The sequence below is a fragment of the Schistocerca gregaria genome, chromosome 3, assembly GCF_023897955.1.
Source record: "Schistocerca gregaria isolate iqSchGreg1 chromosome 3, iqSchGreg1.2, whole genome shotgun sequence".
NCBI lineage: Eukaryota > Metazoa > Arthropoda > Insecta > Orthoptera > Acrididae > Schistocerca > Schistocerca gregaria.
The window spans coordinates 936,049,069-936,067,718 of NC_064922.1; the positions used below are offsets into that span (position 1 = coordinate 936,049,069).

Consider the following 18,650-nt stretch of genomic DNA (forward strand, 5'->3'; position numbering starts at 1 on the left):
AATGACTACTACTCTCCACTAGCGAGCACCATGGGGGCCGGCGAGCTCAACGTTGCTCATTTAACGGGTGGTTCACCATCATTAGCGTGACGCCTACCCGGTGCTCGGGGCACTGCGGAGGTGAGAGTTGACCTTCTCAGCTATACACATGAACTTCAAACCAGCAACTCTTTACTAATGTGCGTTAACGACCACGTCTAGTGGAGACGATTGAGATGAGGCTTTGGAAATATTCTACGCGAACTAATTTCAAACGTAGCGACGCTGTGCTGCGATAACGATTCATTTTTGAGACGTACACTGGTTTGCAACGTCGTCTTGGCTGGCTCTTCACTTTCGTGGAAAGAGTATACGGTAACGGTAACTCAGAACCTATGTCTGCAGGCTGTTGCAGACGCGAGTGAGTGTGTGCAACTTGAGTGTGATGTGGAAGGAGCTTGTATCGAATGAACGTCTGAGAGTCACTGGAGCTTTGGAGTAGTTTGTCACGAGAGCTGCCCAGAAAGAAACTCCTTAGAACATAAATGAAATACAGAAATAGTTAAATTACTTCTTAATTCTCAGCTTTATCGTAATTCGGATTTAAGGCATTACCTTATCTCATAACAATTTGACAAGCTACTCCTGCATAAAATTCTACAGCTTGAAGTTCCTAACAGTCCGTGACGTCTTCCGTTTTTCATCGCAGACAAAGCGATAGTAACCGAACAGCTTTCCCTCGAGCACAGGAGGTGGGCGTCCCTTGGAGCCAAATGTCGACTATGGAGTGGATTTTCGAAAACGTCGCATTTGAACTTAAAATAATTAATTTTTGCCATGAGGCAGGTGGCCGCGTATTATCGTTTAAGAACACGTCATCGGTAGTATAAAGGAACTGCGTTGCTTATTTTGACTTTTCTAATTTTTTTAATGTCTCATGGCAGCCTTCATGACTGGTGTTCACGCACGTTCCATAAAATCTCCAAACAAGAGAGCGTGAGAATTGCTTTTCCGAAGCTATATGAAATCACACCATTGACTGGTTTAATCTCCGCGTCAGCATAGGAAACCCCCGTCTCGTCTCTGTTAAGTTTCGTGATTCTCAGAAAGGACATTCGGAGCCGACGAGCGCAGAACTTGCGATACCCAAATTCTAGAACTCGGGGTACCAAAATTCTCGCGTCAGTTTCTTTTAAAAAAAGAAATTAATGTAATAAGTCTGCAGAAGTTTTTAGACAGTTTAGATGTAGTGAGACGCCAGTTTTCAGGATTTTTTTTTCTTAGACTTTCTGTGCTAGCACATTACTGATTAGACGGACGGTCACTACTGCCACAATCAAGACATTCGTCCTTTCACCCTTTACCAAAAACACTCTTAGACGCCTGTACAGAATAGACAGAAATGGACTAGTCAGAGTATTCCATTGTAACTAAATTGGACTCCATTGGATACAGGTGGTGCACAGATATAGCTGAATATTGAAATGTAGAGGAAGATAGCAGTCAGTCTCAGTGTCCGTAATTTACTGCAGATCTAGATTTCGACTACAACAGTCTTCATCGGCGCATCACCAGAAGAGTCACGTAGACAAAACCATGTCAGAGCATTACATACTTACACCAATATGACTCTTCTGGTAATCCACTGATGAAGACTATGTTATAGTCGAAATCTAGATCTGCAGTAAATTACGGCTCCTGCGACTGACTGACTACCTCTGAAACAACGTGGCTGCACCATCCGTTACAGCCATGCGGATAAGATGCCTGTCATCTCGACTGCTGGTTATGTGAGGCCGTTGGGATCCGGCACGGCGTTCCGTATTACACTCCTTGACCCACCGATTCCCTATTCTGCTAACAGTCATTGCATCTCGAGCAGCAATGTCGCGATACGATGAACCGCAATCACGATAGGCTACAACCCGACCTTTATCAAAGTCGGAAACGTGATGGTACTTATTTCTGCACCTTACACGAGGCATCACAACAACGTTTCACCAGGCAACGCTGTTCAACTGCTGTGTGTGTATGAGGAATCGGTTGGAAACTTTCCTCATGTCAACACGTTGTGGGTGTCACCACTGGTGCCAACCTTGTGTGTATGGTCTGAGTAGGAAATCGTTTGCATATTACAGCATCTTCTTCCTGTCGGTTAAATTTCGCGTCTGTAGCACGCCATCTTTGTCGTGCAGCAAATTTAATGGCCACTAGTGTATAAGTACTCTAGTGCCTGAGTCAGTGTACTACGAGCGCGTCACGAGATGTCCACTTTCGGAGGATCGAGGTAACTTTTGTTTGCATATAGACAACAAAAGTTGCGGCGTCCCCAGCAGTGGGGAATGTTGATTATTGACACAGTAGCGCCGGCGCCAGCTAATTTGCCTACAAGCGACTGCGACTTCTCCTGGTGCAGTGGTAGTACGGACTGTTTCAGCGCCACTCCCCTCGTTCTACCCCTGTCTTCTCTGGTGCTCCATGTGACGCGATACTGCCTTCCGGATAGCCGTCGTGTTTGACGACGCTAGCGGCGCGTTTGTGGAGGACGGCGGTAAGCGGGCCCGTGCCGGCGGAATGTGACCCCGCGTGGCTTAACAGCGCGAGGAGCGGCGCGTAGGCCGCGGCGGGCTCGGGCAGTCGCGTCACGCGCCGCCAGCCCGGCGCACACCGCCCACTATCACCAGCAGTGGCAGCAGGCAGGCAGCTGGCAGCAGCAACTCGCCGTCACCGCCGCTCAGTGCGCTACCGCCGCGGCCGCCATGGTGGACGGCTGCCCCGTGCAGTGCATCGTGCTGCGCTACCGCGCCGCCATGTTCCTCGACTCGGTCGTAGCCGCCCTCGGCTGCGTCGCCTGCAGCGCCCGCTCGCAGGTACAGCACGCTACCTGTCGGTCCCGCAACCAGTGGCGCCTCAGCTCGTGACACCGCGTGCTCTGCTCACGTGTCGTGGCACTAAACTGTACCTAGTGGCGTCACGTGATAAGACTCTACAGTTGTATTCAACAAGCCATCTTAAGGCGTGTCGCGTACGGTACTTTGTGTACCACTGTCAGTTCGCCTCTGTCTTGTTTGTCGCTAGTGGTGGACGGTAAGCCTTTGTGTGAAATCGAATCAGTCTAATGTTAACTTCACCGTCTTCTCGCGAGATATTAATAGGACGAAGGAAATACAGGCTGTCTAAAAAAGGTACGGCCAAACTTTCAGGAAACATTCCTCACACACAAATAAAGAAAAGATGTTATGTGGACATGTGTCCGGAAACGCTTAATTTCCATGTTAGAGCTCAGTTTAATTTCCTCAGTTTGTACTGTACATCCTCGATTCACCGACAGTTGGTCCAATTGAAGGAAGGTAATGTTGACTTCGGTGATTGTGTTGACATGCGACTCATTGCTCTAAGCACATCAGTACGTAGCATCAACAGGTTAGTGTTCGTCAAGAACGTGGTTTTGCAGTCACTGCAATGTTTAGAAATGCGGAGTTGGCAAATGCCCATTTGATGTATGGATTACCACGGGGCAATAGCCGTGGCGCAGTACGTTTGTATCGAGACCGATTTCCATAACAAAGGAGTCCCGACAGGAAGACGTTCGAAGCAATATATCGGCGTCTTAGGGAGCACGGAACTTTCCAGCCTATGACTCGCGACTGTGGAAGACCTAGATCGACGAGGGTTCCTGCAATGGACGAGGCAGTTCTTCGTGCAGTTGACGATAACCCTAATGTCAGCGTCAGAGAAGTTGCTGCTGTACAAGGTAACGTTGAACACGTCACTGTATGGAGACTGCTACGGGAGAATCAGTTGTTTCCGTACCATGTACAGAGTGTGCAGGCACTATCAGCAGTTGATTGGCCTCCACGCGTACACTTCTGCAAATGTGTCATCCAACAATGTGTCAATCGTCATGTCAGTGCAAATGTTCTCTTTTGCGGATGAGGCTTCATTCCAACGTGATCAAATTGTAAATTTTCACAATCAACATGTGTGGGCTGCCGAGAATCCGCACGCAATTGTGCAATCACGTCATCAACACAGATTTTCTGTGAACGTTTGGGCAGGCATTGTTGGTGATTTCTTGAATGGGCCCCATGTTCTTTCACCTACGCTCAATGGAGCACGTTATCATGATTTCATACGGGAAACTCTACATGTGCTGCTAGAACATGTGCCTTTACAAGTATGACACAACATGTGGTTCATGCGCGATGGAGCTCCTGCACATTTCAGTCGAATTGTTCGTACGCTTCTCAACAACAGATACGGTGACCGATGGATTGGTAGAGGCGGACCAATTCCATGGCCTCCACGCTCTCCTGACCTCAACCCTCTTGACTTTCATTTATGGGGGCATTTGAAAGCTCTTGTGTACGCAACCGCGGTACCAAATGTAGACACACTTCGTGCACGTATTGTGGACGGCTGTGATACAATACGCCATTCTCCAGGGCTGCATCAGCGCATCAGGGATTCCATGCGACGAAGGGTGGATCTATGTATCCTCGCTAACGGAGGACATTTTGAACATTTCCTGTAACAAAGTGTTTGAAGTCACGCTGGTACGTTCTGTTGCTGTGTGTTTCCATTCCATGATTAATGTGATTTGAAGAGAAGTCATAAAATGAACTCTAACATGGAAAGTAAGCATTTCCGGACACATGTTCACATAACATATTTTCTTTCTTTGTGTGTGAGGAATGTATGCTGGAAGTTTGGCCGTACCTTTTTGTAACACCCTTTATATGGGCACTCTTTTAGGAACGTATGCATTGTGGATTTTAACACTTAATCGCACCGTGATACACAACGCTTCTCTCGTAGCTACTGTCACTAGAGTCGGTTGAGCGTTTACGAGACGCTATCGCTCTTACTAAATGAATCTCTAACGAGACTTGCTGCTCTTCTTCATATCTTCTCCAGTTCCTCTGTCAATCCTGATGTAGATTCCAGACTGGCCAGTACTACCGAAGCATTGGATGAACGAGTATTTTATAAGTTGCTTCCTTCATAAGTGGACTACACTGATCTGCCTTACCTAAATAACTAGTTTTAGGCGATGTTTACACTTAATACCGCTAAGGAAGTATATTTTTAGTTATTTTATGACTGTGACTGCTTCCAGAGAGAGTTCCACAATGTGTAATCGTACAATAATGCGTATTCCTGCCTGTTTGCGCACAATATTTCTCTCTCTCTCTCTCTCTCTCTCTCTCTCTCTCTCTCTCTCTCTCTCTCTCTCCGGTTCCGACTCTTCGTGACCCCATGAACCAAATCACGTCTCTTTTTCCTGTCTTGCACTTTCTCCCGTAGACCTTCCAGGTTGGAATACATTGCTTCTGTGATGCCATCGATCCATCTCATTCTCTGACGTCCTCTTCTTCTAGTTCCTTCAATCTTTTCCAGCATTAATGTTTTTCTCCAGCGGGGCATGCCTTCGCATTGTGTGCCAAAGTAGGTCAGCTTCTGTTTTGACATTAGACCTTCCAGGGAGAAATCTGGTTTTATTTGCTCCAATATTGATCTGTTGGTTCTCTTTGCAGTCCACGATATTATTGCACTTGGCCTCCCGTGGCCGTTATCTGAAACAGGCGGTGACGTTACAGTAAACAAGTACAGTGGTGACAAAGGAAAAAAAAACATCGTATTGTGAATAATTTCAAGACAGTTGCCTTTCATCTTCGTACATTTCCGGAATGGGACTTGAGGGAAAAGTAAACGATTATTCCGCGTGCAAAGATGTCCTGAATGTCATTCTTTAGCGACCTATTATTTTGAGAAGGTAGGAATACTAGTGCCATGCGTCAATGTCGTGATTTCCAGTGTAATAAGATTTATTCATGGCAGATCTTATTATTTTAGAATGATTCTCTTATGATAGAGGACGCTACCGCATGACCACGAGCTGCGGACCCGTCATATGCATCTTCCCCGTTATTAACTTTCGAAGGATATTATCATACCCAGCTCAAAAGCCTAAATAATGTTTGCCACAAGGAGAACATTGTGCTAGCGGATTCTGTTGCGGTTGTTACTGTTCGGATAGACACATCGCAGACAAAGACGGTGCGTTAAGTTTTAACGCGGAACTTGGTTGTGAAATTGTCCACGCTTGGAATGCTATCGCTACTTGACTCATATGTAGCCACCGCTTCCATGTCTCTTCGTGGCTCTTCCATTGCTACAGTAACTGATCAATGACACCAAAGCCGTAACTGAAGAAAACAGGTCAGCAAGAGTGATTTTCTTCAGGGGTCATCGGTTGTTTGCAGATGACGCTGCCGTCTGTCGACTAATAAAGTCATTAGAAGATCAAAACAAACTGCAAAACGATTTATAAAAGATATCTGAATGGTGCGAAAAGTGGCAATTGACCATAGTAATGAAAAGTGTGAGGTCATCCAAATGAGTGCAAAAAGGAACTCGTTAAACTTCGGTTACACGATAAATCAGTCTAATCTAAAACCCCTAAATTCAACTAAATACCTAGGTATTACAATTACGAACAACTTAAATTTGAAGGAACACATAGAAAATGTTGTGGGGAAGGCTAACCAAAGACGGTGTTTTATTGGCAGGACACTTAGAAAATGTAACATACCTACTAAGGAGACTGCCTACACTATGCTTGTCCGCCCTCTTTTTAGAATACTGCTGCGCGGTGTGGGATCCTTACCATATAGGACTGACGAAGTACATCGAAAAAGTTCAAAGAAAGGCAGCATGTTTTGTATTATCGCGAAATTTGGGAGAGAGTGTCACTGAAATGATACAGGATTTGGACCGGAAATCGTTAAAAGAAAGGCATTTTTCGTTGCGACGGGATCTTCTCACGAAATTCCAATCACCACCTTTCTCCTCTGAATGCGAAAATATTTTGTTGACACCGACTTACATAGGGGGGGGGGGGGGGACGATCACCACGATAAAATAAAGAAAATCCGAGCTCGTACAGAAAGATACAGGTGTTCGTTCTTTCCGCGCGCTATACGAGATTGGAATAATAGAGAATTGTAAAGGTGGTTCGATGAACCTTCTGCCAGGAACTTAAATGTGATTTGCAGAGTATCCATGTAGATGTAGACGTAGATCATGAAAGGCGGAGGAACAGTCTACGCAAATTGAGACTTTAAATTAAATCTGGATATAGTTGTACTCATAAGTATCCGGAGAATGAAATGCGCGACGTAGAAACGTCATTGTGCGTTATAAGTATGACAAGGAGAGGCGTGACGTACTTCCTTAAACCCATTTTTAAATCCACGTTTTTTCACAGTATAACGTGCCAAGGTTGGAGAGAGGGGCTCGGGCTGCCGTTAAGCGTTATTCGATAAAGCTCGGGGAAAGGTTCCACTGCTGCGGTAGGGCCCAGAAGCGTAAACAAGTAACAGAGGGAACGAGTGTTGGGGAAAACCAGAGCGGCGAAGGAGAAAAACCATTAGTTTAAGCTGCTGAAAAACGCCAAGGATGGATCCCTTTCTGGAAACGTATCCAACACGGAATTACTATAGAAAACTGTTCGTTGTGCCGTGTGTATACGAACGGAGGCTGGGTCATGGTTTCCGCCGGGGGCCAACGAAAAAGGGAGGGATTAGCAGGAGTATGAATGGCTTAAGTGGTAAGCGCCGAGAGGGCCACTAACAGCTACAGATGCCCAGAGCTGGCTTTGTAAATACGAAGACTCTGAACAGAATGAACACACTAGTAACTTGGAATGAGGCAAGGAATGTTCGTGCAGTGAGTTTGTGTTTCGTGAGAGTTCAAGAAATGCAGTCTTACGTACACAAACGCCAACTGTAGTTACAAGCATAACTAGACTCTACACTGTGAACGTTTACTCACTCTAAATAACAGACTAGGCTGTCTTACAATTTAGACATAATATCGGGTAATGGTATTGCGCAATAGCCTTTATCACGAATAGCAACGCAAGTCATATTCTTATTAAATAATCCATAATAAGTATTTACATTAAGTGTATGACACCAGAAAGTACTCCACACACTCTTACAAATCAAATGACTCTAGTAGTATGTGGCTTAACATCTGAGGTCATCAGTCCCCTAGACTTAGAAGTACTTACACCTAACTAACCTAAGGACATCACACACATCCATGCCCGAGGCAGGATTCGAACCTGTGACCGTAGCAGCAGCACGGTTCCGGACTGAAGCGCCGGGAAACCGCTCGACCACAGCGGCCGGCATTTTTATAAATGAAGCGGCACGTAGTTAATAGCATAACAAATTAAAATTTGACATATTGACCGCGTCGACGGTATTTAATTGAAAGTGCGCACATCCTTGTCTATGTAAATCATACGTCTATGTTAAAAGGAATAGTAATTAGTGTTAGTAGCACAGTATCAAATAATGTTTCAGGGAACATATGCAAAGTAATTGCAGAGTTATTAGAATAGAAATAGTCGTCCAATTCCGTTTACATTTTCAGTTCATTTCCATTCCATTCCTACTGCACACGATGCCCAGTGTTCTATGAAGTGCGTTATGTGAAGGGAAGCTACTTGGGATCCCATTGGCTAAAGTTTGGTGACGTCTTTGGTCGTTAAGGTGGGAGATATGCTCTTGGGAGTCGGTGGAAAATGCAAGAAAGAAAGGTTCTGTTACGATCATCAGGACCTGTGTTTTTCTTTTCCTTCACAATCGGGAGTGCAGTCAAGAGAGAGATTCTGACTAGAGTTGCGACTTGAGCCGTCGCAGCACGAGCCACTATTTCGATATACGTGGACTTTAGTTTACGCATCTGAGCGTCGAGTTAGGACATCTGTTGTATAACGCACATAGTAATCTGAGCATATTAAGTGGACACGTCCATCACTCCTGTGCTGCTAGTTAAATTACAAGTGGGACAGTCGTACTAGATTATTTCATGTTGGACGTTCGTACTACATGATTTCATGTTTTATTTCATTAAGGACCACCCTTCAGTAAGACGTTAATTCTTGCTGAATAAACCAGTTACGTAAAACACAAATCTGGAGTGTAGTGTACTTTATTAGAGTGACTGGTCTTTTACGTTTAATAACCTTTCGCCCGCATCACGTGTCTGCGCCCAACCACTGGGCCACAGGATGACCAGTGTAGTGGACTGACATGTCAGGGCGTAGAGCAGATGGTGTACGGCTCGACCCTGAGCCATCTACGAGCCAAGTTTTAACGAACTGAGTCGTATATTAGCCAAAGGAAGCAAAGTCACAATAGCCGTCGGTCCTGCTCCGTTAACAGGGTATCAGTAGGTTCTGATGATAGTCCGTACCTGTTGGCGGCAGTTGGTATGAAAGCTTAGTACATACTGACGTCATTGACACGCGCTTGGTTTGCACTCGAAGAGAGTTAAGACAATTAACAGTGGAGCATCGTAGTTTGATGATCTTGTGTTCTGAAAAAAAAAAAAAAAAACTTTGCTGGCACAGAAATTTTGTTGATCGAAGCTCTAGAATGGTGTTGATACAACTCAAAAGAAAGAGAGGTAATAGGCGAAAACCAGCTGTTTCTACTCCGTAGCACAGCAGCGCTCCCCCCCCCCCCCCCCCCACACACACACACACACACACACACTTACTTACTTACTTACTTACTTACTTTCGCTTAAGACGAACGTATATCTGTTGCTTGCATATTACTGCAATTTTATGCGTTGCTTACATAGGCCTTGCGCTCACTGGTTCGATTTTAGACCATCCCATTCGATTTGTGCTAAAGATTACCCCATATGTCTACGTGCAGGTGCAATATACAAAGTGTGTAGGAGCCATACAAAATTTGATTAACAGGGGATGTTCGACGTATACAGAGAAGGCCAGCACAAAGGGTCACAGATTTGTCTTGAGACCGTGACGGAAATGGTGAAGAACCTGAAGTAGTAGACTGCAAGTTTAAATACAGAATGCTCAGATTAGCATGACCGTGGCTTATTAATGTTATTTTGAAGTACATAACTGTAACTAGTCAGACTTTTGTCGTTTTTTCTCCCCCCTATCTACTGCGAGTTTCGACTGATTATTCCTCTGTCATCGAGTAAATCTCTGTGAGTTACTAAGAAATGGACGATTTGTGTATATGTTTTATTCTGAGCACTTGGGACACGGTCTTCGAAGCAGTTCATATGGAGTATTCATTGGCAGGACACTTAGAAGGTGCAACAGGTCTACTAAGGAAACTGCTTACACTACACTTACTGTCACGTAATGTTTTATTATATCGTCCTTAATTTTGCGTGTAATGTATGTTCCATTAAGAAATTACTCATGAAAGACATTAAGAAAGTAAAAACTTTTAATACGCGTTTCTGGTCACTCATGTGTGGGTCAATGACATTATTTGCGTCATGTGTTAGTAAGATGAACAAATGTAAAATAAATTTTTTGATTGAACGAAAAAATTTTCACATTACGTCATTGCTATTAAAGGTGCCTGAGATAAGGCAAAGGGATCTGAAGTACGCGTTTTCAGCCACACGTGTATAACTAGATCTGACGCGATGTTCATTGTGACATGCATTGATGCGTCATGATGATGCTGTGTCCCTTACCTCTCGGAAGCGCCCGATACACTGCTGCTAATGAACAAAATACGAGCGAACGGAATATCAGACCAGTTGCGTGACTCTATTGAAGAGTTTCTAGCTAAGAGAACGTACCATGTCACTTTCAACGGCGAAAAATCTTCACAATAGATACACTCCTGGAAACTGAAATAAGAACACCGTGAATTCATTGTCCCAGGAAGGGGAAACTTTGACACATTCCTGGGGTCAGATACATCACATGATCACACTGACAGAACCACAGGCACATACACAAGCAACAGAGCATGCATAATGTCGGCACTAGTACAGTGTATATCCCCCTTTCGCAGCAATGCAGGCTGCTATTCTCCCATGGAGACGATCGTAGAGATGCTGGATGTAGTCCTGTGGAACGGCTTGCCATGCCATTTCCACCTGGCGCCTCAGTTGGACCAGCGTTCGTGCTGGACGTGCAGACCGCAAGAGACGACGCTTCATCCAGTCCCAAACATGCTCAATGGGGGACAGATCCGGAGAGCTTGCTGGCCAGGGTAGTTGACTTACACATTCTAGAGCACGTTGGGTGGCACGGGATACATGCGGACGTGCATTATCCTGTTGGAACAGCAAGTTCCCTTGCCGGTCTAGGAATGGTAGAACGATGGGTTCGATGACGGTTTGGATGTACCGTGCACTATTCAGTGTCCCCTCGACGATCACCAGAGGTGTACGGTCAGTGTAGGAGATCGCTCCCCACACCATGATGCCGGGTGTTGGCCCTGTGTGCCTCGGTCGTATGCAGTCCTGATTGTGGCGCTCACCTGCACGGCGCCAAACACGCATACGACCATCATTGGCACCAAGGCAGAAGCGACTCTCATCGCTGAAGACGACACGTCTCCATTCGTCCCTCCATTCACGCCTGTCGCGACACCACTGGAGGCGAGCTGCACGATGTTGGGCCGTGAGCGGAAGACGGCCTAACGGTGTGCGGGACCGTAGCCCAGCTTCATGGAGACGGTTGCGAATGGTCCTCGCCGATACCCCAGGAGCAACAATGTCCCTAATTTGCTGGGAAGTGGCGGTGCGGTCCCCTACGGCACTGCGTAGGATCCTACGGTCTTGGCGTGCATCCGTGCGTCGCTGCGGTCCGGTCCCAGGTCGACGGGCACGTGCACCTTCCGCCGACCACTGGCGACAACATCGATGTACTGTGGAGACCTCACGCCCCACGTGTTGAGCAATTCAGCGGTACATCCACCCGGCCTCCCGCATGCCCACTATACGCCCTCGCTCAAAGTCCGTCAACTGCACATACGGTTCACGTCCACGCTGTCGCGGCATGCTACCAGTGTTAAAGACTGCGATGGAGCTCCGTATGCCACGGCAAACTGGCTGACACTGACGGCGGCGGTGCACAAATGCTGCGCACCTAGCGCCATTCGACGGCCAACACAGCGGTTCCTGGTGTGTCCGCTGTGCCGTGCGTGTGATCATTGCTTGTACAGCTCTCTCGCAGTGTCCGGAGCAAGTATGGTGGGTCTGACACACCGGTGTCAATGTGTTCTTTTTTCCATTTCCAGGAGTGTATAAATGACTTAGTGGATAACGTCGGAAGTTCCACGATGCTGTTGTGTACATTTAAGTCGCAACAAATGCAGGAAGACTGGCGAGTATCGGCGCTTGGTATCGGGATTACCAAGTGACCCTTATATAAATAAATCTAACGTATTGTGAGTATATAGACGGAAAAACCGTTCTTGTATGGTTACATAATTGCAGAACAATCAATGAAAGTAGTCACATTCAGAAAATTTTCAGGGGGTATGCATACGAAGCCATTTAAAGCGGAACAGCCACATAAAACTTATCGCAGGCAAGGCAAATGGCAGTTTGAGATTGTATTATAATAAAATAATTAAAGAATCGCATGAAAGAAATCGTCCTTTCGCTTGCAATGAAGAGAGAATATTAATTCAATTGCATTATTAGGAAATGTTGTGCTATTGTTCATTCACTTTACCTTGCGTCGTTTGTTTTTCTGTGTCCATCCCTATGTTGTTGTTGTCTTCTTCAGTCCTGAGACTGGTTTGATACAGCTCTCCATGCTACTCTATCCTGTGCAAGTTTCATCATCTCCCAGTACCTAATGCAGCCTACATCCTTCTGAATCTGCTTAGTGTATTCATCTCTTGGTGTCCCTCTACGATTTTTACCAACCACTCTGCCCTCCGATGCTAAATTGGTGATCCCTTGATGCCTCAAAACATGTCCTACCAACCGATCCCTTCTTCTGGTCAAGTTGTACCACAAACTCTTCTTCTCCCCAATTCCATTGAGTACCTCCTCATTACTTACGTGATCTACCCACCTAATCTTCAACATTTTTCTGTGGCGCCACATTTCGAAAGCTTCTATTCTCTTCTTGTCCAAACTATTCATCGTCCATGTTTCACTTCCATACATGGCTACACTCCATACAAATACTCTCAGAAACGACTTCCTGACACTTAAATCTATACTCGATGTTAAGAAATTTCTCTTCTTCAGATACGCTTTCCTTGCCATTGCCAGTCTACATTTTATATCCTCTCTACTTCGACCATCATGAGTTATTTTGCTCCCCAAATACCAAAACTCCTTTACTACTTTAAGTGTCTCATTTCCTAATCTAATTCCCTCAGCATCACCCAATTTAATTCGACTACATTCCATTATCCTCGTTTTGCTTTTGTTGTTCATCTTATATCCTCCTTTCAAGACACTGTCCATTCCATTCAACTGCTCATCTAAGTCCTTTGCCATTTCTGACAGAATTGCAATGTAATCGGCAGACCTCCAAGTTTTTATTTCTTCTCCATGGATTTTAATACCTACTCCGAGTTTGTCTTTTGTTTCCTTCACTACTCGTTCAATATAGAGATTGAATAACATCTGGGAGAGGCTACAACCCTGTCTCACTCCCTTCCCAACCACTGCTTCCTTTTCATGCCCCTCGACTCTTATAACTGCCATTTGCTTTCTGTACAAATTGTAAATAGCCTGCATATACATCCCTATATATATTGTAATTATATTTGTCGTCTTACGGAAGCTGCTGCGTCTGTTAATTCTATGTACTGTGGACTTCTTTTCCTCCATTTCAATTGTACAATCCGGTAGCCGGCTCCAGGGAACACCAGTTCCTCTCAAGATGATATAAAATATGAAGGAATTCTTCTCAAGAGACCGATGACCGTAGCAGTCTGGTCCCTTTAACCCCCACAAACCAACCAATTCTTCTCAACTTGGTTCTGTTTCACTTTAATGCTATTGTTTAGTCTTCTCTTATTCAGAAACACACATGATACAATACACTCGTAGCCCGTCATACTGTGAGCAGTACAGCGTAAGAGAACTTCTACATATGAGAGTGAAAAAATCATGTACAAAAAAGTAAGTGATGTTTTATGGTCATTTGTCTACGCTTTACTGCGCATTCCTAACTAATGTCTTTGCCGATGCTTATATTCGGTCTTTGATTATCTCGTTATCGCTGTTTAATTTTTGTGTAAATTTTAACTTTGCCGTATCCGGGAGGTCTTTCACCATATACCTACACAAGATTCATATGAAGAGTCCTCAGGAAATGTAGTACAGCCACAAGGAAGATAACTTAGAAAACCCTCTTGAAGCATTATTCCTCGACAGTACGGAATCCCTAGCGGGTAGAAATGATGAAGGAACTAGAGAAGATCCAAAGAAGACAGCACGTTCCGTTATAGCTTCATTTAGTAGGTGCCAGAACGTCTAGAGATGCTCAACTACATTACTGGCCATTACAATTGCTACACCACGAAGATGAAGTGGCTACAGACGCGAAATTTAACCGACAGGAAGGACATATACAGATGATTAGCTCTCCAGAGCATTCATACACACCTACAACGTGAAGACATGAGGAAAGCTTCAATCCGATTTCTCATACACCAACAGCAGTTGACCGGCGATGCCTGGTGAAACGCTGTTGTGGTGCCTCGTGTAAGGGGAGAAATGCGTACCATCACGTTTCCGACTTTGTTAAAGGTGGGATTGTAGCCTATCGCAACTGCGGTTTATCGTATCGCGACAGTGCTGCTCGCGTTGGTGGAGATCCAATGACTTTTAGCGGGATATGGAATCGGTGGGTTCAGTAGGGTAATACGGAACGCCGTGCTAGAGCCCAACGGCCTCGTATCACTAGCAGTCGAGATGACAGGCGTCTTGTCCGCATGGATGTAACGGATCGTGCAGCCACGTCTCGATCGCTGCGTCAGCAGATGGGGACGTTTGCAAGACAACCATCCGCACGAACAGTTCGACGACGTTTGCAGCAGCATGGTCTATCACCCCGGAGACCATGGCTGCGGTTACCCTTGACGCTGCATCACAGGCAGGAGAGCCTGCGACCGTGTACTCAACGACGAATCTGGGTGCACGAATGGCAAAACATCAATTTTCGGATGAATCCAGGTTCTATTTACAGCATCATTATGATCGCATCCGTGTTTCGCGACATCGCGGTGAACGCACATTGGAAGCATGTGTATTAGTCATCGCCATACTGGCGTATCACCCGGCGTGATGCTATGGGGTGCCATTGGTTACACGTCTCGGTCGCCTCTTGTTCGCATTGACGGCACTTTGAACAGTGGACGTTACGTTTCAGATGTATTACGACGCGTGGCTCTACCCTTCATTCGATCCCTGCGAAACCCTACATTTCCGCAGGATAATGCACGACCGCACGTTGCAGGTTCTGTTCGGGCTTTTCTGGATACAGAAAATGTTAGACTGCTGCTGTGGCCAGCACATTCTCCAGATGTCTCACCAATTCAAAACGTCTGGTCAGTGGTGGCCGAGCAACTGGCTCGTCACAATATGCCAGTCACTACTCTTCATGAACTGTGGTATCGTGATGAAGCTGCATGGGCAGCTGTGCCTGTACACGCCACCCAAGCTCTGTTTGACTCAATGCCCAGGCGTATCAAGGCCGTTCTTTCGGCCAGAGGTGGTTGTCCTGGGTACTGATTTCTCAGGAACTATGCACCCAAATTGCGTGAAAATGTAATCCTATGTCAATTCTAGCATAACGTATTTGTCCAATGAATACCCGTTTATCATATGCATTTCTTCATGGTGAGCAATTTTAATGGCCAGTAGTGTAACTCCAATGATAGACGCTGCAAGATAGGCGTTGTGAATCGGGGCGTTCCGACAACGTTCATTCCTGGAAAAGTCAATACATTGCTTCCTCCTGCGTAATCTCGCGAAAAGATCTCAAAGGTAAAATTAGAGGTCAGTCGGAACCTTACAGAAATCTTTCTTCCCGCGAACCATTAGCGACTGGAAGAGGAGGAAGTGACAGTGGCACACAAAATACTGAAGGAGTATGTATAAGATGAAAACAGAACATTGTATTAGATGAAAACAGACTTGTCACCTGAGCTACGGAGGCACACTAATGAATGAATGAGTGGTTGCTATCATTTGTGGGTTTCAATGAAACTGTAGCAAGACAGTGTTTATACCAGAGATGTTAAGTCGTAAACGGTGGAAGTGAAAATTTCCAGACGTGTGAATTGTACAGTAGCTGGCTATTAGTAGAATTCCAAGTGTAGCAGTGTGTTGCTCTGTAGTTAGTGCAATAAAGCAGCTACAGTGTGCTCGTGAGTTGCTCGTAAATCTGGTCGACATTCCTCGAGCGCGTGTTTATGACGGCGTGAGTAAGCCGTAGGTCTTTTGAGGCGCGCTGAGTGTGCGCGACGTAGTTTGCGAGACGGCGCTTCCAAGGAGAAGGTGCTTTGTCGTCGCCGCCGCCGTCGCCTTGCCTACGCGGCGTGATTCCTGCGCTGCATCGTGCGCGCCGTAATTGTCCCACTCTTCTTCTTTGTGCTGCCCTAGCTTCCAGCAACAGAATTGTCTCCCAGCGGTTGACAACGTCGCGTGTAGCCGAACGCTTGCGGGTGCTCTTGTTTTGGAGGCGAGACCTCTACCAGCCTGTGAAGGTCATCGACTGACCTTAAGTCTGAGTTGTGACTCGGTGATTAGCGCAGAAACGCGCCGCAAACTCAAGGGAAGAGGAAGCAAATCGTTAACACGCGTTGCTAAATGCACCGAGGCGAACTTTGTTTCAGTTGTCTGACAAAGAACTTCATCTGCGCCATACGGTTGAGACCGGCAATTGTTTAATTCCTATGCATTTATCTGTTAGAATTAAGCTTGAGCACTCATCAATGAATTTAAATTGTACGTGTACATGTTCACTACTTCAGTCTGTGAAGGTAAATAATCAGAAAGGTGCCTTTTTTCCCTTATAGCGCACAGTTTTTTTTTCTCCTCCTTCAGCAGACGCATGTCGGAACGTTATTTGTCGTAGGGTGAAAGTAAGTGTTGGCAAGTGTTACCTAATAATATGCTATATATTCTTTGTCAAAAAGATATAGATATTATTAGAGATATTTATATAAATATGTTAATAAAAGCCACTACAGATGTTTATAACGTCACATCAGGTTTAATTCTAGGTGAAGTGCAGATGACAAGCAATTAAACAACACAAAGATTAAGCTTAAAGCAACTAAAACATGCACGTAAATGACATAGAAAGAACAGATGACACGTAACTCACTCCGAAAAATTCGCCAATGGTCTTTGTAACTAAATCCCATAGTGGCGAAGTGTCAAGACTCCAAAATGTCTAAACGATTTACATAAAGTTTACAGGCACATTGTGGAACACAGCGAGCACTCTAAAACAATCACCGACTGCTTGGCATAAGAACAAACATCAGTAAGTCTACATGCAGCGAACGTACCAGATCGCGGCAAGTTTTACTGGACTACGGTGGTTTTCATTCGCATCTAGAGCATTCAGCTGTGCACGGCTAAATGCTAAAGATTATTACGTTGATATTTCTAGCAAACAATCGTTGTTACGATCGATAACTGCTACAAAGTTTACATGGGATCAGAATTTTACTTTAAATCGTTTTTTGCTTCAAAGTAAACCAAAGATATTTTCTGAATTTCATAATGTATTGTCTTACTCGCTTCTTTTGGAACCACGTCAGAGAAAATATACATTACACATTATCAGAACTGTGGATGAGGTACAAGTATAATTAAATTAATCTTGTAAATAGCAGGAAAGCAAGAAAATGTGAAACAATCATCTAAAGAGGGATTTAATAAATCCGAAACCGGCAGCTGTTTGGATCACTTTTTCAACCACACTGATTGCTGTTTTAAATTACAAAAGTTACGACGAGGTAACTCATAACGTTTGCCACCAAAACCAGAAACAGTCTTCTGTGGCTATAGGATTAAATATCCTTAAGAAGGCTAATACGTCTTATTTTAGGAGTGAAAACAGTTAATTTATGTTGTCGCTAATAAAGCATTAACCTGAATGTGCTTAGTGCTTCGAATCACTGAATCCGCAAATTAACTTATGAATATATTCTGAATGGAAGTGTAATACATGTTGCGGATTATTTGATTTGAGAGACTTGAAGCCTGCTAGAAGCTGCACTAAAACTTAACAGTGGAGCCCCGCACTCTACCTCTCCGCTCAGTTAACACAAAATCAAATGCTTGTTTGTGTCTCAGTTGCTGTGACTCGATGTGTGCCAGATGCGATGGAAACGCACTTTTGCTTTCTGTGTTGGTTAGTTGGTGTACGCCTCTCAGTCGGTAGCGAGTGGTGATCCGCCAGCCACAAAACAGTAGACTGAAAAAGGGCACTGAACTTAATCTGCACGAGTATGCATTTTAAGTCATTTTATGCATCCACTTCTGTGTTGCATGCTGGTGCTTGCCGAAAGTGAACCTTGCCTGGGGAATGTTCAGAAATGCATTCAACAGGTACTTCAATTATTCACACTCTAATATTAAAAGCAGTTTACTATCTTAACTACATAATTCCTGAGAATGACAATATTTTTTTATTAACTTCTCATGGTTGAGAATCAGTCATATATTATTTCTTAAGGCGACATAGTCGCCGTTGACTGTATAAAATATTTGTTACTATTGCAGTTTCGGTCTTATGGCCATTTTCAAGTAACGCTGCAAAGTTACATTCTGTCAGAATATAAAACTATCTGACATGAGTACGTGTCGTCGTCAAA

At 44.8% G+C, this 18,650-nt stretch overlaps 1 protein-coding gene across 4 annotated transcripts in view; it reads left to right on the forward strand.

Annotated features, from left to right (window-relative positions):
• The window catches only part of LOC126355833 (transmembrane protein 47), a 361,809-nt gene that overhangs the window by 203,603 nt on the left and 139,556 nt on the right, over positions 1–18,650 (forward strand). The window contains exon 1 of one of the 4 annotated variants that reach the window (XM_050006282.1): positions 2,417–2,849. The exons of the other annotated variants lie outside the window; for them this stretch is intronic. Within the exon in view, the coding sequence (XP_049862239.1) occupies positions 2,739–2,849 (111 nt within the window). The 5' untranslated portion in view covers positions 2,417–2,738. Of the gene's footprint in view, positions 1–2,416; positions 2,850–18,650 lie in introns of those variants that run through there. 4 annotated transcript variants of the gene reach the window in all.